Here is a 26,189-nt window from a genome sequence, read left to right on the forward strand (position 1 = left end):
ATCAAAAGAAAGTAACCAGGGACAAACACCAAACATGGAAAACAGACATACACAACAAAGGACATTAAGTAACTAAAATAATCCATACAAAGTAACAAAAGCAAATGAGCAAATGGGACTCCACTAAAAACTGGGATCATAGACCAGGTAGAAATAATACTTTGGTACAAAAATAATACTGTATAGTCAATCGATAAAATCAATAACAAATAAAAGGGCTAAAAAAATCACAATGTAGTGCTTTGTAAGTTTTCATAAAACTTTTGAGCTAAGGTATAAATTTAATTTCTGCATAAACATGGTTTGAAGTCCACAATAAGATCAAATCGACTTGTAGTGTAACTAATGACAAAACCTTGCACTTTTTCAACCTTTCAAAGTTAAGCTTAATAAGTTTTCTTTTTACGTACGTATGAACATAGCCATATGCTACATACAGTTTTATGGTGATTGGTATGCTAGACGTAGCTTTATTATTAAAATAGAGTGCTTGAAATCTCATGCGGATTAAAAAAAAAACCGAAAAGCACCTTTCCTCCAATCCTCAATTATTTTGTAGCCTTATTGTATCATAGAAGATACTGTTTTATTAAACGGAGTATTTCATATCAAGGTATAGCAGTTTGCAATTGAAGGTAACTTTTTAAGCCTTTTTCTAAAGAATAAAAGAAATATTTCTCAATGTGCCATATGAAATGTTTAATAAATGCTTCGAAATGAAACCCCTTTCAGATGCATTATCCTGTTGCATCATGAACACTTTGCAACCTAAATTTCGAAAGTTGTTTAAACGTTCTAGGGACGACTGAAAAGTTTTAACATTGAATTACCTCACTTGCCTCAGACTAACTTAAGTAAAATTGTAAAAACGTTATATTTACCATATTTTGTACGAGCATTTACATACACAGTTCATAGTGCCATTGCATTTTCACTGACTCACTGTATCTTAGATATAAATACCTTAAAGGCATTTTATATTTGTCAAATAATTTAAGTCTAACGACAAAAATACAGCTACCTGACATCTTTGTCAAGGCGGAGGCACAAAGAGAACGTATAAAAAAATAACGAAGCAATCACGCCTTGGCGAAATCTTTTATCAAAGTTTTGATTGCTGTAAATAATGCAAATGAAATGAAAATAATGGAATAAAATAATCCGAAACTGATTTAAAATGTACATTTTAAATGCTATTGATCTATTCAAATTTGTGCACACTGGTGTCATCATGCTGACTAAATATGCTAAATATGATTAAATTTAATCCTTTGAAATTATTCATTATTCATTAATGCTATATATATATTTATCTTCAAATACATACACTTGTTATGCCTCTATTCTTTTCAAAATGTTTTCTCGTAATGATTTAATTTCAAAAGTAACACGCTTTTTGATTGGCTTAGATATTTTGTTAATCAAATCATGGACAAAATGTTATATGGTTTTGACGCCATGAGTGTGTTTGATATTATACTCGTGAGTTTTGAAAATAAGTAATGACTGTAACATTTTACGTCTATAAAAAGAATAACCTCATTCATGTAGTGCACACTTAATAACCTGTTATTTGAAATAACCTCAATGAAAGTCTCGTTCAATTTTCATTTTCATTACCGGAATGTCTGATGTAGAACGTATTAAAATCCGAAGACTGGTCTACATTTTATTGTTTAATGGAATCTTCTATTTTACACTTTTTCTTAACACTTTTATGTAAAGGGATAGATTTGCTGTATAAATTCCCCGAATCTTCGATTTTTTTTTAAATACAACGCCAGTCATTTAGCGCAAATCGAGATTTAAGTATTTGTCCAAACAATGTTCCTTCTTTCGGATAACATCAGCTATAAATCAACCTCATAAGAGTGAATCAATAAGGCAATGTGTTGTGGAGAGCAATTTGATTTCATTGCTGACGGTATTTTAAAGAAATGTCATACAGGTAAAATATGTTTTCGATAGAACAAATCCAGCATTTTTACAATATCTTCGTTATATTTAAATGATAGTTTTGAATCGATTCTTACAAAGTATGGAGAATCTATACAATGTTCTACATATTTGTATCTTAACGTTCCGTCCTTTTTGTTGGAGTTACGACGACGTATAGATTATTTTTTTCAGGCGGGATTTAAACTGAGATCCAAAAAGTGCCATATTCTAGCGTTGTGGTCTAAGTACATGCAAATGTCAATGATGAGAAAGATATAAAATAGAAACATGCACACTTTGAATTAGTCAAGCAACTCCTATTTTAGTTTCCGTTCTTGTTGAAGTCTTCTATATGGTTTTGGTTTCACAGTAAGTGGAATTTAAATAACACAAAATATCAACTCAAGTTTTTAACAAGTTTTCTCTGTCATTGTTGCTCCATTAAATTTCTGAAATATAAAAATTTGCATTAAAAAATTGCTGAATATCAAAGTTGACTAGAAGGTTCTGCTATGTTCATAATCGCCCAAATTTATTTTTCCCTTTTTATCAATGTCTTTTATCATTTATTTATATATTGATTAATTTGTGTTTTGGTTTTACATGTACATTTAAAACTGCTTTTATATACTTATGTGACAGATGATATGCTTTTGATGACTTAGGTTGCATATCGATGAACTTGATCTACGGATTAGAATACAACTTATATTATGCGGTCTAATATATGTCGGTGAACACAAGAACAATTACACAAGCAAATGTAATCATCGTTCGGAAATTAATACCGCAAAACTTCACTCATTATCAGCATTTTGATAAACAGGATAATTCAGTCCTCTCTATTAAAATTCGTATTCTGAAAAAAATATATATCATCCAACGAACAGTCCTGTCCTACGTAAAAGCTATCGTAGGGAAAGAGAGAAATACTGGATACGCAGTCTAGGTACTGCAATACCTTACGGGTGCAATGACAGCATCAAAAATATAGAAATCTTTCAAGCCAATGTAACAATAACATAAATGTGATGAATTTATTTGACAAATATCCAAGACGGTAAGGAGTCATGGCCATCGCCATTATACATCACCTAAGATGCATGCTGTCTCCTGAGATGGTCTTCTTTCATACAAAAACCTCTTGGAATTCATCACACTCGAAGTACCCTATTCTATAGCTCTCACTCTACTACACTCCCTTTACAGAACAAGTATTAGCACTCCTGTTTCTGAACCTACCTCATCCTAATATAGACTTGTGGCGATCATTTTGGATATTGATTATCACAGAATCTCTAAACCAGTTTATGTTTAAGGTCCAGAAGACGAAAATCGATCAAACTCCGTCACAAAGACCTCAGAAATAAAATTCTCACCATATTTTATAAAAAAAAAAATAATGCCGATTATTTCATATTCCTAGACTTCACCTATTGCATCCAAACTTTTATTTTAAAAGGCTATTGTATGACCTCGAGATCGAGGACTTCATAGCTCAACCAAATGTCAAACGTGATGTTTAAACATCATCGAAAACTAATTTCTCCATAAGGTCCTTTCTAAAGGTCGAAAGTACCGTTTTCTGTCAGAGTGGGTAAAGGCTGTTAGGTCTTTAATTTTGAAAGGTATGAAAGTTTTAAGTAGGTCAACGAGTATCAATGCTACATCAGTTTTCAAATACCCAATATAGCAAAAACATTATCTACTATACATGACAAATATGTTGTCGTACCAGAAGACAAAGTCCAAAACAACATTGTTTTTGTCTGCAAAACGTATTACATCATAGGTTTATTATCAGAGGTAGACGTAGAAACTAATAGCAGTAATAAGACATATACTGTTATTATACATTAGGACTTATTTTACTATATAAAAGTATTACAGTAGTTTTGCTGTTTCACTATTTTAAGTCGTCTAGATAAATATTAACAACCCCCCCCCCGATGAAATAGGTTTGACTATTTTCCCTCTACGGTAAATTTCACAATCAAATTTCACGGAATTTTTTGTCTCATTCATTTCATTGGTTTAAATCGAATAACGTCATGGGAGATAACTCCCGAAACTGCATAGACGACAAAACAAGATGTTGGAGGGCTGTAGATTCGCTTCCTTAGTTGTTTTCAGTATAAAAGAACACTTATTTAATGGATGTGAGGGTAATAGCAGTTTTATTGTACCCTCTGTACTAACCATTGTCCTCGGCGTTGCCTTGGACAATAGTTAGTACCTCGAGGCGATAAAACTGCTATTACCCTCAAACCCATTCAATAAGTGTACACTATCACACTTCCCAAGGAAGAGAAAGTGGAAAACTAAAATCTGCGCTGTCCTCTTTTGGTCTTTCTATCAAAGACGATGATTGTGATCTTCCGTCTATGTACTGGATTTCTGAATTCCACAATAATCCAAACAAACAACGCCACATAGCTGGATCTGCAAAATGTAAAACTTTGCAATATTACAATTATTTATAACCAATTACAGTGCTCTCTCAAATGTATTTGTTCAAGTAGGGTACGCAAAAGCGAAAGTTAACTTAAACAATGAGAAATAGTTTCGTTCAACATAATCTAAGTCCATTTAAATAATTATATAGAATACATAACCTCCATTTTGTATTTGTTGATAAACGAATAAGGAAGGTAAATTTTATTTTTATTATCTTCGTAATCATCTTTTTGGGTTCCATCATCATAAGTTTAAGACAATGCGACGGTCATGCAATTAAATGTTTACGATTTTGGTTTTATGGCTTAATTTATTTTCATGCCTTTGAGTTTGTCCCTTAGTTGGTTCAATTGTTCTTCAATCACGGTAACTTTGGCTTTTTAGTAATGCAACAAAAGTTACCAGACAACAAAACATTGCATGATTATAATTGTATACAATCCACAGTCTACTACGTTTTGTGAATGGTTTCAGATGATTTAAGACGCAAATCTACCTTCATTCATTTTCCATAACAGGAAGTAATTCGGTACAAAATTGGTGACGCAGATTGTTTGTTGTCCTAATGTTTGTAGTATCATGGTATCATGTTTCATCGAATATTGCGTTTTCCCTATTTATGCGAACATACAATTTCGGCATCTGATTTAACTTACGTTTGTTTCATTGTTCCTTAAATTTAACATAAATTCCAATTTGTTTTTCAGTCCTGTGGTTACTTTATGATCAGTAATCTTATCTTAATATTACGGTGAAGTAATACCATTTTAGGAATTTTTAAATTGATTGTCACTTTATTTTTGACCAGTGCCTGTTGACATACTTTTTTAATCAAGCTTTCAATATTGATGAAGTATTTGAGTAGCTCATAAGTGTCGCACAGAATTCGTATTTAAATGTTACCAAGCAGTTATTCACATATTTATTATTTATATTGTTTGTAGATTGCTAACACATGACATTTAAAAATGTTATACTATTGACTACATAAAAGCAATTAATCCAAACAAAACATTACAAAACTTGTACAACAGTAGTTACGCTTGTTTTTAAAAGCTCAAGTTTGCATTGTTCAAATATATCTGTTTATTTAGATACATATATAAGACATAGTTATAGATAAGATTAACAAGTCTAAATAAATCATTTGAAAATGTCACACTCGATTAGGAAATGTCTTATATGTATTATGCAAAAAATGTTCACTTTTTTAACTAATACAACATATCAAATGCATAAGGATCCATGAGAATACAACGAGATACAAAACAATTAGATACCTGATCCGGTGTTCTGTAATAAAGAAATCTTTTAAATATACACGTTGTACGAGAGGTATTGTAATCGATATCAAATACATCCTCTGGAAAGTCTCATATTTAAATAGAAACAGATAAATGCTGAATATTACATGCCAACATCTATATCATATGCTGTATCAACACGAGTATTTTAACAATTACTTATAATGCATTCACAAAAAAGGTACATTTTATGCACAAAAAGGTGTATTTTATTCTAAGTATGCGATATAAGAGTAAATTATATATTATTTTAAGTTACATCCAAGATCGCCGTTGAGGCATGAAATTTCTACCTGTTGAACGTCACGTTCGTCCAACAATTTATATCTTTTTACAATTTAATTTTAGATTTACACATTTGAATTAAATTTTCAGGTTAATCCGCGTCTATCATTTTTTTAAGAAACAACTAAAGACGCCGTAGGCATTTTAGCGTACCTCAGAATCTTATTTCTTGTTCGGTCGATTTTCTGTTTGCTTCCATTTTTAATACCTTTTCTGTATAAAGTATAAAAGATGTAAAACTTTATTATACACACTACTTTCAATTTCTAGCTTACCTGGCCAAAGGCCATTTCTCTTAATACTATCTTTTGATACTACTTTTCTTCAAAAATCATCTCCTCTGTTACCAATGAGTTAATCATTACCAAATTTAGTCACCAGCATACTACTGAAGGTTTCTTCTTTGAAAACTGTATCGAGTTAATTGCTATTCTGTGTAAGAATCAGGCGATGGGTGGCACACCACTGATCCCAATTTGGTCTATAATGACCTAAACATATTCAATACATCTAGAAAACAACTGAAAGATTATTTAAATTTATCTTACAGCATCGGTGACATAAATATATTTGACTGATTATACACACCATTTTTTCATTGTGCATTTCAACTGAATTTGACCTAGTAATATCTTTAAAGGCCAGTTCACATTGTGTTTCATTGTTATTTCTGAAGGGTATGAGGTATAAATATTTGGATAATGCAATAAAAAAAACCTGTGTTTTTTCCTTCATGTACAAATCCTTATACATTTTTCTTATACAGAAAAATACTTAATAGATCATGCGTAAAACATGGTCGCCGTACCTCACTGGTCATCATGCATATATCTCAAAAATTAAAAAGATTCGTAAGAGTTACTCGATTATGAATGTGACAGTTCTTCCTAAACTTGAAGAGCTCTACGAAGGTCTGCATTGGGTAAAGTTGTGCGGTGACTCCTTGTTAGAGTTGTTGCATTTGAAAGGTGTTTTTTTTTTTCAGTTTTGGCCAATATCTTGATCCATAATTGATAACAGTTTTAGCAATTCTTGCGAATCCTTGATAGAGTTAGTGCCCCTAAACTGCAACAAATGTCGTTTTTTTAACAATTGTTGCCAATATCTTGAACACTTTTAATTTCTGAAATGATATTTACAATAACGTCTAAAAAAATCTCCATTGTGCCGAAGTTGCAGGATACCTCTTAATTAACGGGGTTTTTTTGTTTTGTTTGTTTTGTTTGTTTGGGTTTTTTTTTTTTTTTTTTTTTTGGTTTTTTTTGTTTGTTTGTTCAATTTATGAATGATTCTTGTGAAAATAAACTACAAAAGTTTGATTCCTTATAAGAGTTTTTTTGGGGTTATTTTTGTTTGTTTATTTGTTTGTTGGTTTTTTGTCTTTTATTTTTGTTTTTTGTAGAAATTTTTACGAGAGTCGGCTCATCATAGTGGTGAAGATTTGGAAAGTTAATATCAAATGGAGTACTTGCTGCATGTTTTATTTTCGTTTCTAATCTCAAACAACGTAGCAGGTTTGTGAATTTGCTTTTAAAATTTAATCGAAAGAAAATAAAATAGAAATAAGAATTGAGTCAAGAATATTACCTCTCTAGGTCTGTTTGAAACAACAGCCAAAGCAAGTCTATACATTCCAATCTGCAATGATGATGGAGTTTTTGTATAATGTTCCTGATTAAGGGAGAGTCGCTACTGTAATACGAGGCCTTATATTACATGCAATACATCTACTTGACAAGCATTTTTTGTCAAAATACTACTTCATTCTTTGCTTGTCATGGACACAACTTTTGCATCTATGCAACGTGGTCTTCAATAAATAACTCTCTTACTTTAAGTCTTTCTCATTCGTTCTTGTGCTGCTCTAGTGCTCACATTGCAAGTTAGGTACATAATCAATTTAAGCAATTTCGTCCTTAAGTTTATAATGAAACGGCTCATTAGTCATATATTTTAAAGGAAACACATCCAATGAACAAATCAAAAGACATTAAAAGTTTCAGAATATGTCATATCTTTCCAGGGGATTTATCTTGGAGCGTTTCACAACGAGTAACAGAATATGGACAGACTGCAACTTTACTTTGTGTTAGTGAATCATGCAACAGTAAAAATTGTAACTTTCGTGCAGGATGGGATAGATATGCTCCAAATTTTACGCCAACATTTGCTGTAGTTAGACACCAGCACATACTAGATTCTGCCAAATATTCTGGCAAGCTTGTTGAAAATGGCTTCACTTTAGAAATAAGAAAACTATCAGAAAGAGACTTAAACGTTAGTTATGAGTGCTCAGTGAGTTACAACAAGAGTTCGTCAAAAGTGTTACTAAAAAAAGATGTTTTTGAGACAATTGTAGAAAAAGGTATTTGCAAAATACGAACGATTCATACTCTTTATGATATTTATATAATTTTTTATATTCAAGTATTTTCAATTGTGTTTATATCTAACTAGATTCATCTGTTACTCGTCACTGTTTGTATGGTTTGTGTTTTCTAACCACAAAACATTTCCCCTGGTCAATGGAACTAAAACGGGTGTTAGATTTCAATCTAACGCAGTTAGAATGTCATTGGAATTCACTACTATTTTCTTATTATATTTATGAAGTAATGCTATATTTTCACCAACCACTTCGTGCAGCATGAAGGTATATTCTTACAAAGATAACGGTGTTCTAAACATTGTATGCATTTCAAAATGCAACAAACTACTGTACTATATAAAATGATTATTAACCAACCAATTAAGCCAACAAAGAAAAACAAGGAACCATTCTTTGCTTTTGGGTAAGCTTTGTATAAGCGATGTACATATAAAAACGGAATAGGCATTACTTGTCATTTATTTTTTTATATGTGACAATGTCCTTTAACAGAACAATAAAAAAAAACTTACCTTCGTGAGGGAAACCTAAACGTACGACTTCATATTACTTCATATTATTTCTCCGCTGCATTCCATTTTAACATAAAATGATGATGATATTTGTATTGTTTTCAGTATCAGATTCGGCAATGGAAGATAATCAAAATGAATGTAAGCGCAATGCTAAGTTATTTTAATTAACGATATTGCTGTTCTAACACGGATTTCAAAGAGTTGTGAAATCATTCAAGATATTTCATGCTTAAACAATATAAGAAGAAAAACAGATGGAATAAATTTTGCTCGTTTTTGGGATGTAAGCATTTAAAATTATGGGAGGAAAAGGTTTTTTTTTAGATTTTCCTTAGTTTTTTTCTGTGTATATTTTAATAATTCAAACACTAAAGAAATATCAAAACAAGGATTTCATTATAAAATCCAAAATAATATTTTAAGTTGTGTTTAATGAAACGACGGAGATAAAAGTGATGGAGACTAGGTAAAAAATGTTAATGTTTTGAAATGGATAAAACCAGAGGAGTCTGGTAATCTGACAAAAAAATGGCTATACATGTCCAGCGAACATGGGAATGACATTTATAATATTTTCATTTAATTTAAATTTTGTTTGGTTATCTCAATAAACAGAACATATTTATTCTAGCAGACGTATAAGGAACAACTTGGAAACTTGAAACAAAATAAACGCTTATTCTACCAGTGCACCCGGCCCATGTTAAGTGTCAGAAAATTCCATTGTTCTGTAGTTTTTCTTTAATATTTGTGCGAATAAATACCATACGATCGTTTTAATTATGGTTTCATTGTTTTATTATCTTATTACTCTTAATTTAATTGTTTAACTATTTCAATTCTTTACAAAATAGAGTTTCGGTATAGTTTACATAATTGGTGAATATCTGTAACCACTAGAGTTCGTTATTGTCAATGATGTTCGCTTCTCATGTTCAGCCATTTTTGTCAGATTTTTGGACTCCTCTGGTTCTATCCGTTTCATAATATGCATTTATAGTTTTGCCATTCTTTTAATAATTTTATTAAACACACCTTAAAATGTTATTTTAGGAAGTTTTTATTGAATCCTTGTTATTAATTCAGCTTAAACATTAGTTCTAATTCGATACTTTGCTTGCATCTATGATACACACAATATAACTCTTTTTTCCACTGCCATATCGTTTTCTGCTTCAAACTACTTCTTGGCAATTTCCTTCTAATGACATCAATTGATTAGGTTCTGTTGATCCTAAAATCTCAATATAACAAGAAAGGAGAAGCTACTATCGCGAAGTAAAAAACGCATTTTTACAAGGTTTATCTTTCACATTATATTGCCGTTTACGAAAATTCCTTTGACACTTGTTATACGTTTTTATTCATATTTAATGCAGAAAAAACGTCAATTTTTTCATAAGGATTGTTTTGAATTTAGGAGTGAGAAATATACCTAATTTAATACCAGAGTAGTCGTGAGAAAACAATTTCCAGTATTGAAGATCATATATGAACATCTATATTCAACCAATGATAGATGATAATTAAAACAGTTGAATAGGAACCAAATGTGTAGATCGTTCTATTTTTTCGGAAAGTACGTCATATCAAAGGTAATTTATCACAATAACAATAGCAATATCAGTACGGCAGAAATATTTCATACATATTTGTGGCCATTTGTTCTGTACAAAAACCATTCTATAGGGTGTTTATCTTTTTATAAGTGTTTCTCCATTACTGACTTAAGATAGAAATACAGAAACAACACAATCACAATAAAGTGTTTGTGCAAAATTACAGAAATCCATTGAGGCGTTCCTTTATGTAGATGTCTTACTAACGACGGCCTTATTTACTATGCCAATATAATGTTAATAATCACATTTTATTATTCATACACACTAGTACTTGCTTGTAGTATATTTAGCATTTTTTTTAATTTAATCTCTGTTATAGAAACGTCTATCATCTTGATAAGATGCCAGAACAGAAGTTTGTTCTCAAACACATAATAGCCTTATTGAGTTTTATTATATGTAACGATCGAATTTATGCATTCGCCGTCTTAATAAGAAAACGTGACGTTTGTACAATAAATATGCCAATTTTTGCGGATCTATTCAAATTAACACATTGCTACCATAAGGGTTCTGAGCACTATTTAGTTGCCTTTGACGACAAGCTTAGCGCTGCTACAGGCCTATTCTTTCGACACCCGGACCTGCACGGGTCTTCTGTGCAAGTAAAGTTCTGTTGCATGAGTATTTTGTTATTTACCTGTTGTCTCTTTGATTTGTATTTAAAAAAAAAATGTTCGGTTTTTAAATTGCAAATTAAGGCATACAAACTTTGGAATTAATTATTGTGTCCTCATCTTACCTTTAATCGAACTTCATTTACATAAAGAAACATTATAGTTGGTTAGTTGTTCACAACTCACCATCAAAACAGAAACATTTTAGGCAAAAGTAAGATTGAAAGATTTCTTTTTATTTACTAGTACATTTAAAAACATTTCCACGTATACGAATTAACGAAAAAAAAGAGTAATTTTGATAGTTGGTTTTAGGAAAAAGCAATATATACCCTACCGGTGCAAAACGTCCATGCTCCCAGTTTTTAGTGGAGTTGCTCATTTGCTTTTGTTACTTTGTTTGTATGATTTTAGTTACTTTATGTTCTTTGTTATGTATGTCTTTTTACATGTCTTGTCTTTGTCTCTGGATTATATTCTTTTGATTACTCTTTGATTACCGCTATAACCTTGGTTCCTTTGATTACTCTTTGATTACCGCTATAACCTTGGTTCCTTTGATTACTCTTTGATTACCGCTATAACCTTGGTTCCTTTGATTTCTCTGTTGACCAGACACTTGGATAGCCAAATAAATAAGCATTACTGGTTTGTATAAGAATAAATGAATCTGATAATTATTTAAACCATGACCTTGTTGTGTCTTTTAATTTTACTTATTTTTATAATGTATCTAATTACATATCGGAGTTGTTTTTGATTACATGCATTTTTGATGAAGATATTTAACTTTTTAGACTCACACCATAGAGAACCAAACAGCTGCGTTACATCAATTGTGTAAGTTAGACATAAAGATATTTTTAAGTAATATTTAGTCATTTTTTTGTAACAATTAGACATATAGGTTGCACATTACAATTCTCAATTTGGTAAATTTTGCCTTTAATATATTCTATATATCTGAAAAAGATGAATAAATATGTTTATCCTTGAAGCATCTGTGACGTGGTTATTATAGAAAATTATAGGGAAAAACTGCCGGAAAAGGATCTCGCCATTTTTCAATTGCGCATTACAACTGAATTTGACCATTCAACATCTTAAAAAAGCAAACTTTACAAATACTTTGATGGTTGTTGAGGTTATGAATTTTAAAATTCCTACATGTAGATAATTCCATAAAATCTCAGTGTTTTTTTATGTGCTACACCTTATATACGTTTTGCCAGACCATTAAACAGAGCAGTACTTAAACAAAAACCAAAAAAGCTCAATGACACTATCAGTAAAACTAAAAGTCTGGTGTTCGACGACAAAGCAAAGAAAAAGACACACATTAACACCAACAAACCTTGATAAATAACCATACGATAATTATTAAATACCGATCTAAATTCAGACACTGGTTTTCCTACAATGAATGAAAAACTATAACTGATTTTCTGGTCTATAACGGTCTCTGAATTAAAACGATTTTTTTTACAAGCATTATAGAGGATATACCACCCACCGCACAGTCTGTTACTTAAATGGAAACTACGCAAACCCATTTTCTTTTGTACAAATAAAAAAAATATCCTTTTTTGCGATATATATCAGTCAATATCTTGATGAAATTTAATGAATCATAAACAAACATAATATTAGAATTTACAGAAAATTCGTTTCATATTTTTGCAACGGATTTCAGTAACACAGACCTTTGACATCTAACCTGTTAAAGAGTAATCAAGGGAACCAAGATTCTAGCTGAAATCAATAGAATGTAAAACAGGGAGAAATACCAGACATGGAAAACAAACAAACACAACAAAGAACATACAATAACCAAAATTATACAAACAAAGAAACAAAGTAAACGAGCAACTCGGACTCCACTAAAAACTGGGTATATGGACCAGATGTACCTTTAGGGTAGGCGTCCTCTGCTTTTCTAGAATCATCCGCCGAGATGCTTATAAAAAGTCAAGTCCAGAGTAGACAAAAGAGGAAAGAAAAAAATTGATACGTTGAGCAAATTAGTTTTGATGGTGCAGATGGATACACCGTAATGGTCCACGAGTTCGTGATGACAACCATACAACTTCTGTGGTAATGTCTTCAACCTTTTGTGGCAACATAACCATGTTCCAGAAGCCTAATGTAAGAAAACTAGTTCGATACAAAAAGTCTGCGTAGTTTCGGCATAATGTATGAGTTGTGTTATTAAAATTCCATACGAAGGTGCTAAAAGGACGTTGCCACAGATGAATGAAAGTTGACAACACTGAACGATCGCGTTTGTCGTATAGTTTGGTCAATAGTTTTTCTTTTACCATCGATGTCTTATTGTAGATCGCGATATTAGGCTGACTTACAGTGTCTGTGGTATCTTTTATCTCAAGTTCTTTGGGGTAAATGCGATTTATCAAACTCTCAAAAATTGTTTTTAAAGACAATACCTTATATTTATAGCGGAAACTTAGATTTAAAGATATGGCTAAACGACTTTTCCTTCTTTTTGGATCAGATCAGCTAAAATGTCAGCCTCATAAGAGTGACGGAATAGGTCAGTATAATTTGTTCCCATTGGAATACCGTTTGTTGAAAAACGCATCCACCACACTAGATAGATACGTTGTGGATAAAAAAATCCTTACATTTTCTTCCATATTTTTGGAAGATAATTTTGAATTTAATTTTTACCACGTATGAGAAATCGATATTAAGGAACTATATATTTGTATCCAGGTGTGCCATCGAGTAACAACGATGCAATATATTTTTGAGTCGAGATTTTAACTGAGTATGAGGAATAGAATTATAAAGAGTTGAAAAATCATAGGTTTAATGTTATTGTATTCTGAAAATTGTCTTGAAAAAGAATTTGCTGATTATCTTTCAAATTTTTCATATTGAATTAATACCTTTATGGGAGTAACAAGTGTCGAGGCAGGCTAGAAGATCCTCTGTGACACCTATGAGTATATAAGTTAAAAGTTAAGAAGAGGTTAGGTGCAGAGCCCGCTATGTAGCGTTGTTTCATATCAGAAATAAAAATTCGCGTAAATTTACAAAAGTTACGATAGCTACAAAAACCTTTGTAATGAATTCAACTGAAAAATTAAGAATAATGTTGCATTATTTTACCCCGAGCGATAGCGATTACTAAAATATCGACACTAATGGTCAACCCGAGGTAAATCAATGATGAAAATGGAGTTTCCGTGATTTATTTCGATTTTAATATGACAATTACGGTAGTTTTTTTTAACCTTTTCGTGACCTAATACGGTAACCTTAGACCCGCCATATTTGGCTGTACACTTTACGCTATGCCACAGGAAATGGTCGCTAGTGAAACTTTGCTTTGTATTTTTGTCGTGTATGTCTGTTTTCCATGTCTGGTCTTTTGTCCCTGGATTACATTCTTTTGATTACCGCTATAACATTGGTTCCCTTGATTACTCTTTCATAATGAAGGAAATGTTGAATTGAGTGGAACGATATTAGATATAGCAACAGTCGGTTGCATTATCTGGCCAATGTGTTCACACATGGACAGGTACAATGTTTCATTCATTGCCGATTGCTATTGTTCGGTTTTATACATGATGTCGCACGTGGCACGTTGCGAATTGACAGCCATGTAAATCCATAACACCCAAAAAAATATTTCATGTATTTATTTAAAAAAACACTGCAAAAATGCCAAATTTTCGGTATCCCATCTCGGGTTTGGGCAGAAATTATTTTAAAAATATCTAAACTCGGGAGTGATTTTTATATCATTTGTAAATAAGCGGATATTTCTTTTCTTTTTAGTTATAATTATAAAAAAATGAATCTCAAATTCAAAAATACACCAATTGTGTTTTGAGTTTTCAGAATTTTTTTAACATGATAGGTACTGTATATTGCACATTTGGCGTTCGACAGTCTTTCAAATCGTTCACCGGCCAGTAATAGTATATCAAATTCCCTATTCCAATGCACTGACTGTGTAATGATGTCTTTTTGTAGTGTTGAAGGGAAATGCTGAAATAAAAAAGGCTAACCATAATAAGTATAATACATGTGGTACTTTGTTTCAATAAAGATTTTGAGAAATTACAAAGGAGAATCACCAAAATTTTCAAATACATCTTGCAAATACCAGTCTTGAAAATGTCAACATTTAACTATTAAATACAAAAATATCAATCATATAAATTGCAAATTTCGATATGCTGTTAAAGTGTTTCAAGACTAACCTCTCATTATTTTAATCACTGGTTTCCTTGTTATCATCGACCTTAAGTAGGAAGGATTAAAACACATTTCTTATGAAAGTTCAAGGTGCTACAACACCCTTGTTTTTGAAGACAGTTTTAGCACAGTTAAAATGGCCACGTGAGCATTACCAGCACTTGGCGTCCGTCGTCGTCATCGTCCGTCGTTAACAATTTTTCATAATTTACTGAAAATTCGATAAAATGAAAGTGTTCAGCGTGATGAGGTCTATCTATGGTCAAATTCGCAAGTAAATCTGTAAAGCCAGGTTTGAGGTATTGACCATTTTTGATGGATTTGAGACAGACAGAATGCTTTTGGCATATATCTCCAAAATCTTTATGTTTATCAGAATTAATGCGAGTTTGAAGTGATTGGCATTATAAGGTCTATATGTGGGCAAATTTGCAAGTACAACTGTTGAGCAAATTGGAGTCATTGCCCTTTTTTATGCTATTTTAATTTATTATCTTTTAGAAAAAACCTTCTATGAAACTACTAGACAATTTATTGAGAATTTATTTTATTGTTCCTTAGGTACCAGCTTTAGAGATTTTTATCCGATTTTTCAAACATAGAATTTTTGTTTATGAAGCCAAGTGAGCGATTCGAGCTTTCTAGAGCTTCTGAACTCGACGTTAGTTCAATCCCATTTTTCTATTTAACCATAGTTTTTTTATGTGTCCTTTTATCGACACTTATGCGTTTCTCAGTTTATAAAAATCAAACATCAGTACTTACGACTGACATGCACAATAAAAAGAAATTTTATAATACCATATGAGAAATTCCATTTTAATTCCACCTTTTTTTGCTGCTAAATGCCGATTGTTCACACAATACTGATAATGTTTTTTGTTTTATTTCTATGTTGACAAAAATGTAATTTGTAAATAAGCAATTATTTAGTAGGAAGGATAACCGTCAGAAGCATTTTTTTTCACACAGGATAAGGCAGTAAATCATTGTTTTCGTCAAACTATTAACAACCGATAATCGTCTTGTAAACATTGTAATTCGGATTTAAGACGCCTTCGGATTTGAACAATGCACATTTTACGGAAAAGCCGTTTTGGATATGCATGAGCAAGTTATTTAACACATTTGAAATATCCGTAGGTGTCAATAAAACTGTAGACCAAATTTTATTTCAAATTCGAACAATGTGTAATGTATGTGACACCGAGTATAGTTTAGAGCCGGGATACCAAAAATAAGCACTTTCACTTCCATTAATTCGAAATCAGTAAGAAATCTATCTTTACTCATTGAAGACATCGAACTTTTATCAATTTTAGCTCTGGCAATAAAGCTAAGATACGGGCGCGAAATGCCGGTTATACCAACTACTGTGTATTTGGTACTAGTATTTGTTTGTTCCTAATTTTTTTAACCTTTAATACAATTTTTCCTGAGCCCTCTTGTTTCCTACCATTTTCAGTGTCAAAGGGTAGTTATTAACTTCCTCGGTCATGAATCTATCATGAAAAAACTTTATCCGTATTTCAAAGACAAATCCATACCATTTTTTCATGTTCCGATACTTCACTCTTTTTCAACTATAAAAGATTATCATAGAACCTTAAGTATGAGTAATTCAAGACTCAACCATTTGATTCTTCTTGCTACAATTATTCATGCAAAATGTCCCCCCCCCCCGGTCAAGTCATTACGGTTGATTTAAAAATTCGTAGACTTTAAATATTTCAGCAAACCCTTAATAAAGGTCATAAATGCCGTCAACTACACACTATAATTTGGAATTATATCTTTTTCTATGGTTGTCGTAAAGGACTATGCTAGGATATGGATACAAAAAAATTATAGATCAATATTCGAATATGAAAGCATCAAAAACTTTTTTTTCAACTTGTTATACTAGTATCTCCCATGCCCAGTTCCCATCGCCATTCAAATCCATTATACATCGTTGTTACGAAATATAGAACAACTAAATACAAATATGTAGTACTTTGTATAGATTTTTCATACTATATAAAATCGATTCAAAATTATTTTCCGTTACTCGGTGATCTCTTATAAGACTGAGTTTATAGTTGATCTTGTTTTAAAAGGAGGAACATCGTTTAGCCGGAACATTTCATCTCCGTTTCCGATATATAGAGGACGTTTGTCTTTTAGGGGATTTTATACATCTTAACTAACCCCCAAAACTTGAGACAAAGAATACTACGGATACCACATCTTGACCTACTATTAGTGATCATTGGAAAGGGAATACTCATGACAAACTATACGAAAGAGTAATCAAGGGAACCAAGGTTATAGCGGTAATCAAAAGAATGTAATCCAGGGACAAAGACCAGACATGGAAAACAGACATACACAACAAAGAACATAAAGTAACTAAAATCATACATACAAAGTAACAAAAGTAAATGAGCAACTCGGACTCCACTAAAAACTTGGAGGATGGACCGGGTGCACCGGTAGGGTAAGCGCCCTCTGCTTTTCTAGAAACACCCGCCGAGTTGCTCATAAAAAGTCAAGTCCGGGGTAGACAAACGAGGAAAGGAAACTATGAGCCGTTGGATAAATCAGTTTTCATGGTCCTGATGGATACACCATAACGATCCACGAGTTCATGATGACGACCATAAAACTTCTGTAGTGATGACTTCAATCTTGTAGCAACATAACAACATAACCCTGTTCCAGAAGCCTATTTGTTAGAGTTCTAGCGCGATACAAAGTTGTAGTTTCGGCGAGCTCTGGCATAACGTATGAGTTGTGATATGAACATTCCATACGCAGGAGCCGAAGGGATGTTGCCACTGATGAAAGGAAAGTTGACAATTCTGAATGAAAAGTCATCACGTTTGTCGTAAAGTTTGGTCAATAGTTCTCCTTTACCATCGATTTCTAAGTGTAGGTCAAGATATGAGGCTGACTTCACAGTGTCTGTAGTATCTTTTATCTCAAGTTCTTTTGGGTAGGTGCGATGTATCAAATCCCCAAAATTAGGATTGTTTAAAGATAACACGTCATCTATATAGCGGAAACTGAGATTGAAGGATCTAGCGAAACAATATTCTTTCTTTCTGATCAGATCAGCTATAAAGTCAGCCTTATAAGAGTGAAGGAATAGGTCAGCTAGTAAAGGAGCACAATTTGTTCCCATTGGAATGCCGACCATTTGTTGAAAAACACGACCACCACACTGGACAAATATGTTGTCGATTAAAAATTCCAGCATTTTGTAAACATCTTCCTCTGTATATTTGGAAGATGATTTGGAATTATTTCTTACAAAGTATGATGAATCTCTACCAAGAACTATATATTTGTATCTAAGTGTACCATCTTTTTTGGAAAAACAACGATGTATAATGTTTTTAAGTCGGGATTTTAACTGAGTATGGGGAATAGAAGTATACAGTGTTGAAAAATCATAGGTTTGAATGCTAATATATTCAGATAATAGTCTTGAACTGATTGTCTCCAAAAGATCTTTTGAATTTTTTAGGATCCACATTGAATTAATACCACTACGGGAGTAACAAGTGTTGTGGTAGGACTGTATACCCTCTGAGACAGTTGTGAGTATAGAAATGTTAAAGGTTTTGAAAGAGGTTTGGTGGTACATTTTGCAGATCCAGCTATGAAACGTTGTTTGTATTGATTCTTGTGAAGTTTAGGAATCCAGTACATAGACGGTAAATCACAATCATCGTCCTTGGTAGAGAGACCAAAAGAGGATAGCACAGATTTATGGTTTTTCACAATCTCTTCTTTGAAAAGAGTGGTATCAGTGTTGGTCTTATCACTGCTATTATTTTCTACGTCTACCTCTGATAATAAACATTGGATATACAACGTTTTGCAGACAAAAACAATGTTGTTTTGGCCTTTGTCTGCTGGTACGACAACATATTTGTCATTATAGTAGACAATGTTTTTACTACATCGGGGTCTTTGAAAACTGATGTAGCCTTGGCACTCATTGACCTATTTAAAACTTTCATTCGTTTCAAAATTAGACCTCACGGCCTTCAACCACTCTGACAGAGAATCAATGTCTTCTTGTTCTCGTTTTATCCATTTTCTTGCATAGTCCTCCACGGCATTCATAAGAACTTTAAAGTTATAATTCCAATTTATGGAGCGTGGTTCACGGTACTTGGGACCTTTAGAAAGGATATTACGCAGAGATTCGTTTTCGATAATGGTTAAATCGACGTGACCAGAAGGACCATATTTGAATGGAGAGGTTTTGCAAGAACAGTCAGGTGGTTTAGCCTTGAAGTCCTCAATCTCGAGGTTCTGCAATAGCCTTTTATAATTGAAAATTTTGGATGCGATGGATGAAGTATAGGAATATGAAATAATTGGTATGGATTTGTCTTTGAAATATGGGGGAATTTTGTTGGTAACGTTTTTGTGATGGAGGATGTTAGCCAAATTAATTGCATCTATACCTTTGTTGACAAACGATAGTGGAAGAAATGATCGTTTTTCTTCATCTTGACTTTTCACACAAACTGGTTTAAAGAGTCTGTGGAAACCAATATCCAAAATGATGGCAACAAGTCTGTATAATGATGAAGTAGGGTCAGAAACAGGAGTGTCAAGACTTGTTTTGTAAAGGGAGTGTAGTAGAGTGAGAGGTATAGAATAAAGTTTGGTTCTAATGTGATGAAGTCCAAGAGGTTTTGTATGAAAGGGAGGAGACCATCTATGGAGACATCATGTAACTTAGGTGACGTATAATGGCGATGGCCATGACTCCTTTTCCGTCTTGGATTTTTGTCAAATAAATTCATCACATTTATGTTATTGTTATATTGGCTTGAAAGGTTCCCTATACTTTTGATGTTGTCATTGCATCCGTAAGGTATTGCAGTATCTAGTCTGCGTATCCAGTACTCCTCTCTTTCCCTACGATAGTTTTTACTTAGAACGGGACTGTTCGTAGGATGGTAATTTTTTTCTAAAATACGAACTTTCATGAAAAACGCAATGACTTCTCGTTCCGTATCGTCAACTTTCCCTTCATTTATGGCGACATCCTTTCAACACCTCCGAACGGAGTTTCCATATCAAAGTCCATACGTAATGCTAGAGCTTGAACTACGCGGATTTGTGTACTGTACAAAAAAATTACAACTAGCTTTTGGGGCAGGCTCGCGTTGCTACAAGAATACAAGCTATCTTTGCACGTTTTTCAAAGGGATGTAACCCACAAACAAACGACAATACCAAATCTTGGTATAGCGGTCTTGTTTTCATTGAAAGTTAAACTCCGGTACCTAAATAGTTTGTAATTAATTATTATGAAGTAGCGTAACCAAGTACTTACCGTAGCTACAATAAGTCAATATTTAAATTTAAAGTCAACTGCTGTTAATTGCTCCAATCTGACAATAAACTAAACAGTCTGTCGGGACGGACGGTTACTTTCCTTTGCTCAAAATTAAAAAAAAAAAAAAAAAAAACAAGACAAAGTCGGGAAAATGAAAAAGGTAATATATATATACTGATGCACCCTGTCCATGCTTCCTGTTTTTTTAGTAAAGTCCAGATTGCCCTTTATTTAGCAATATAATCATATTTACAAATAATATCAGAATTCTGATGCGGCCTGTTTATTTCCACTTGTTGTCCAGGGAAACAACTAGCTGCAAAAGCAAAACATTAAGCAAAATGAATCATGAAATTTATCCATAAGGTAGGAATCTGCAATTCACGTAGAACACTTAATTATCAGTCTTTGTAAACATCAGACAGGAGGTAATTCATGCATGTCAAAAACCCAGTTAATTAACGTTTATTTCTTGTTCAGACACCACCATAAATCACATAACCAGTCTTCGTTTTTCATTTTGGGTGTTGCGCTTTTGAGATAAAATTTATATAGATTGTACACGAAATTAGCACTTTGCAAGAGTTATCTTTCTTGATTTTGTTCGATTTGGTTGATTTTAGTGGGAGATAAATGTATGATTGTCTCAAAAGTACAGATCTGAATATGGAAAGGGCAACTGTTGTGTAAAAATAGAGCATATGTAGATTGAAAAAGCATTGTCACATTGATGAGTTTTTCTTCATCATGAATTATCTTATTATAGACAGTGTCTGAATTTTATATGGACTGGTAATTAAAAATCAATATGCATTTACCATCAATATGTATTTCCAAATAACCTGAAGGCTCTCTCAACTTTTTATACTTAATGTTAAATTTTTATATCAGTTCTATATCTATGAACCGTAATGATGTCATGTATTCTCTACCAAATTTCTGTAAAAAATGGACACGACACGACGTAAAGATGTGTTCATAGTCTTTCAATTTTCTACAGTAGTTACAATTAGTTATTTTCCGTTAATACCAATTCTATTTTCTTGGAACAATTTGCTGCAATAGTTTCGTCCTAAAACTTTAAATTTGTTTCCTGTAGCGAAAAGAAGCTTTCATATATGTTTTAATAAACAATTTTTTTCTACGTTCAACATTTTTTTACCAATCATTTACAAACATAAATCCTTCCTTTTTTCCTATATACAATGGAGTTGTACAGCATTTTATTTTTTAAGTTGTTCACACCTTGTATACAACAGTTCATCGAAAAACTATTTTTATTTATATTCACTACAGTCTTTTATTAATTTTCAGTAGTTACAATCTCAAACAGTAATTTGGTATTTTTTAAAGCTATTAAATTACTTTTGTTTCTATGTGCTTGTTATTGTATTTATTTCGTGTTATTTATTGTATGATAGTATTTATTTCGTCATTTTTTATCCATGAATTGTATTCCTTTCCATTATTTTTCGAATCGTGATTCAGTTTTCTTATTATTTTTCATTGTTTTTATCTAGTTCATTACATTTGTTTATTTACAGTGCCTCTGTATTTATAACAATTTTCATAAGCGTTCTGGTCTTCGGAATCTTAATATGGATATTCAGACATAAAGCACAAAAAAGTAAGCTAATTTCTTAATTTATGCATAGTAAACCTTATCAAAACGAAAAAAAAAACAAATGAGTTATTTTATTCTTCAAATACAGTCGTTAATCCACGTGCCGATTGTACTTGTTTTTAAATAGAATATGATAATGATCAGATCCAAATGTTCATTCATTACGTCTTTCCATTCAATCATTGTAATCTATATTCAACCATAATTATGAAATCAGTATATATTGTCACAGCTAAAAAAAGAAGAAATCAGAAAACTCTTAAAAAATCTTGATTATGAGAGAACGCTGAACATTGGTATATTGTAAATATATAAATTTCAATTTAGTTCAATCTTTAATTGGAAAAGATAATTGTACTAGGTTCATCAGAAAACTGTTCATAATATTATTTATACAAATGATTTTTGTATTATATGTTAATAAATATGTAATTTCATATTGGCCCTGTTATAGGTTTGAGGTCTGTCATATTGGTCGAGGCGGTTGTATTGGTGCCGCGGAATCACCGAGGGCCAATACGGCTGTCGAGGCCAATATGATTGACCCAAACCTATAACAGGGCCAATATGAAATTACATATTTATTGGCATTAGGGTAAACCTGCACAAACAAATTATTTAAAAGTTATCATCAGTGGAAAAACATGACCGTCATTTCTTAAACAAGAACATAGGGCCAAAATGGGTTTTTTTTGGTTTTTTTGTTTTGGTTTTTTTTTTTTTTTTTTGGTTTTTTTGTTTTTTGTTGTTTTTTTTTTTTTGCTATTTTTCCTCAACTACAGAAGAAAATTGAAGATAAAGGCTACCAAAAGAATTCAACATGATATTCTGACTTGACTGGCACTATTAATTTTTGGTGGCCATTTTTTAAATGTCTGCCATTTTGTAACCATAGTCACCAGTTGCTCAGATTCCAAAGACTACTGGTATCTTGAGAAAACATGGTATTCTGAGTTGAATGGTGAGAATAAAGTTTGTTCCGGTATAGTTCATATAGTGAACATGGTCTTTGAGTTGAATGGTGGTATAGCCATGATTTAACTTCATTTTATGTTCTTTTTTAATAACTGTATACTGGGTTAATGCCCCCTTAGACCCGATTAATAACAGGGCATAGGGAGACCCCTAGCCAATTTTTTCCAGAGGATCTAAAAGCATTTTGAAAGCATTTCCAACCTTTTACAGTGCATTATGTACTCAGTTAAACTTATGGCATGCATCAATAGATGCTCTTTTTTAACAATGTTTTGTCAAACATGGTAACATATCTTTATTTATGTATTATGATTTATGTATATATTTTTTAACCATGAGCGTCCATTGTAGGAGGAGGAGGAGGAGGAGAAGAGGAAGAAGTATTTTAAAGATAGTAGTTACGATTTTATACAACGACATTCAAATAATGCTGCATCTTTGAGTTGAAATCCTCAAGCTTTGAAAGTTGAAAATGTATCCTTATGTAGGTTCTTCTATTGACCGATTTGAAAATTTTTATATGGCATTATAAACTAATAAACATGCATATAGTTAAATAACTGCAAGTATTTTTGAATTTGTTTTTTCAATCATGACGATATTTAAAGATTGCACAATTCTAAATGAATCGTTGAATCATAAATATGTGAATATTATTTGTCTTCTACATCCGTTTTTTACCTTTATTTGGGTGAAATGTTATCCTTAAGATTTTTTAATTAGACTAAAGCCGATAAAATGAGACAATAAAACAAAAAATAAAAAGAAACACCCCGAAAAACAAATCCCGAATACCAAACGGCAAATGAGTGCCTTGGTATAGCATACGTCCCTATTTCTGAAAACTTCCACAATACGCATTATTTACATCGTTCAAGTCAGCAAATAAAATTGGAGGCCATATTGTTGTTCACAAAAAATTCAGTAGACTTATTTATAACGAATACGAACAGTTGGTGCTGACTATATTTGATACTAAACAGTGTGCTCCAATTCTAAAATCTGGTGTTCAACCGGGAAAAGGAGGTATGGTATATTTTATTAAAGTCTAGTGTGCTTACTGATTCTTTTTTAATTATCATTTTTTCTTCTGCTTTTTCGTTAAACGGATTCGAATTCGAAAGTGTGCAACACATGGTAAAGACGCTTCATCCTACTTATCATAGTCAAAAGTACAATGCGTTGCGGACTTGCAATAAAGTGAAAACCGTTACAGTTAGAGACAATCCGTAAGATGCATGTTTGTTGAGAACTTGGCCAAACAAATATCATGTTAGTCAAAGCAATCACGCTACTCCTTGTATGCCTTATCTTTTTTCACTATTCATCCTATGTGACAAATGGCTACAAATGCTATTCAAAAGGGTATCGTTTTATTTTTGGTATAACATGTTTTGTGGTTCTAAAAACTCAAAAACTTTGTTGATCTTAAATAATTAAGAGGAAGTCCATGCAAAAACAGGCAGTGAGTGGCAATTAATTATAGAATGTGCAATTTCATTTGATATAAAATAAAAATAAACGTTTATTTCAATTAACAATGAAAAATCAGTCTAGGAAACAATTTACTGATAAAACACATTTCAGCAGACCTGATAGTATTGCTCCACTAAAAATTTGCATGGACAAGGTGCACCGGAATGATATGCATCATCTGCTTTTCTAGAAACACCTGCAGAGCTGCTCATTATTAGTCAAGACTGGGGTAGACGAAAGAGGAAAGGAAAACTATGACACTTAGAGCAAATCGGATATCATGGTGCAGATGGATACACTGTAACAACTCACGAGTTTATAATGACGACCATAAAACTTATCTGTAGTGATGACTTCAATCTTGTAGCAACATACATGTAACCCTGTTTCAGAAGCCTAATTGTAAGAAGTCTTACAAATACTTTGATGGTTGTTGAGATCATCAGGTTTAAACTTCCTAGATAATTCCATAAAATCTCAGTGTTTTTATGTGTTACACCTTATATACATTTTGCCTGACTCTTAAACAGAGCAGTACTTAAACAAAAAAAAGCTCAATGACAATATCAGTAAAATTAAAAGGCTGATGTTCGACGACAAAGCAAAGAAAAAGAAAAACATTAACGCCAACAAACCTTGATAAATAAACATACGATAATTATTAAATACCGATCTATATAAAATTCAGACACTGGTTTTCCTACAATGAATGAAAAACTATAACTGATTTTCTGGTCTATAACGGTCTCTGAATTAAAACGATTTTTTTACAAGCATTATAGAGAATATACCACACACCGCACATTCTGTTACTTAAATGGAAGCAACGCAAAACCACTTTCTTTTGTAAAAATAAAAAATATCCTTTTTGCGATGTATATCAGTCAATATCTTGCTAAAATTTAATGAATCATGATTAAGGAAAATATTAGAATTTAGAGAAATTTCGTTTCATATTTTGCCAAAGATTTCAGTAACACAGACCTTTGACATCTAACAAATTAAAGAATAATCAAGGGAACCAAGATTCTAGCGGAAATCAAAAGAACAAAGAACATACAATATCCAAAATTATAATAACAAAGAAACGAAGTAAACGAGCAACTCGGACTCCACTAAAAACTGGGAATATGGACCAGATGTACCTGTAGGATAGGTGTCCTCTGCTTTTCCAGAATCACCCGCCGAGATGCTTATAAAAAGTCAAGTCCAGAGTAGACAAAAAAAGGGGAAAAACTATGATACTTTGAACAAATCAGTTTTAATGGTGCAGATGGATACACTGTAATGATCCACGAGTTCATGATGACGACCATAAAACTTCTGTGGTAATGACTTCAGCCTTGTGGCAACATAACCCTGTTCCAGAAGCCTAATTGTAAGAAGTCTAGTGCGATACAAAAAGTCTGC

General features: G+C 32.3%; 1 protein-coding gene and 1 long non-coding RNA gene across 7 annotated transcripts; one reads left to right on the forward strand and one right to left on the reverse strand.

Annotated features, from left to right (window-relative positions):
* Nucleotides 1-1,457: 1,457 nt before the first annotated feature.
* LOC148617845 (uncharacterized) lies at nucleotides 1,458-6,172 on the reverse strand. 2 transcript variants are annotated; one of them, XR_015922547.1, is made up of 3 exons: nucleotides 5,676-6,172; nucleotides 4,200-4,380; nucleotides 1,458-2,387 (listed from the first exon to the last, which is right to left on the reverse strand). It is a non-coding gene; the product is annotated as an uncharacterized LOC148617845 (long non-coding RNA). The 2 variants fall into 2 exon arrangements; XR_015922546.1 differs by lacking the exon at nucleotides 5,676-6,172 and adding an exon at nucleotides 5,052-5,154.
* LOC148617846 (uncharacterized) lies at nucleotides 4,525-25,268 on the forward strand. Of its 5 annotated transcripts, XR_015922545.1 has the most exons (8): nucleotides 4,525-4,589; nucleotides 7,387-7,498; nucleotides 8,008-8,349; nucleotides 8,991-9,026; nucleotides 11,925-11,967; nucleotides 22,249-22,332; nucleotides 23,653-24,329; nucleotides 24,970-25,268. XR_015922545.1 is itself a non-coding variant. In XM_088585435.1 (7 exons), exons 2-7 carry the CDS (start codon nucleotides 7,444-7,446, stop codon nucleotides 23,690-23,692), a joined length of 597 nt encoding a protein of 198 aa, XP_088441561.1. In that variant the 5' UTR covers nucleotides 4,525-4,589; nucleotides 7,387-7,443; the 3' UTR covers nucleotides 23,693-25,268. The 5 variants fall into 5 exon arrangements, 4 of the variants coding, with proteins under 4 accessions (XP_088441561.1, XP_088441562.1, XP_088441564.1 ...); XM_088585435.1 differs by having other exon boundaries at nucleotides 22,249-22,331; nucleotides 23,655-25,268; XM_088585436.1 differs by having other exon boundaries at nucleotides 22,249-22,331; nucleotides 23,661-25,268.
* The last annotated feature ends 921 nt before the right edge of the window (nucleotides 25,269-26,189 follow it).

This window comes from Perna viridis, chromosome 5 (genome assembly GCF_037379345.1).
Source record: "Perna viridis isolate PV_CMFRI_1.1 ecotype Kerala chromosome 5, ASM3737934v1, whole genome shotgun sequence".
Taxonomy (NCBI): domain Eukaryota; kingdom Metazoa; phylum Mollusca; class Bivalvia; order Mytilida; family Mytilidae; genus Perna; species Perna viridis.

Bases quoted from the DNA above. Each gene is read 5' to 3' on its own strand.
- LOC148617846 (XM_088585435.1), top strand. From the start codon at position 7,444: ATGGAGTACTTGCTGCATGTTTTATTTTCGTTTCTAATCTCAAACAAC. The intron at 9,027-11,924 runs GTAAGCGCAATG...TTAACTTTTTAG, and splicing joins GGAAGATAATCAAAATGAAT to ACTCACACCATAGAGAACCA. The intron at 11,968-22,248 runs GTAAGTTAGACA...GTTTATTTACAG, and splicing joins AGCTGCGTTACATCAATTGT to TGCCTCTGTATTTATAACAA.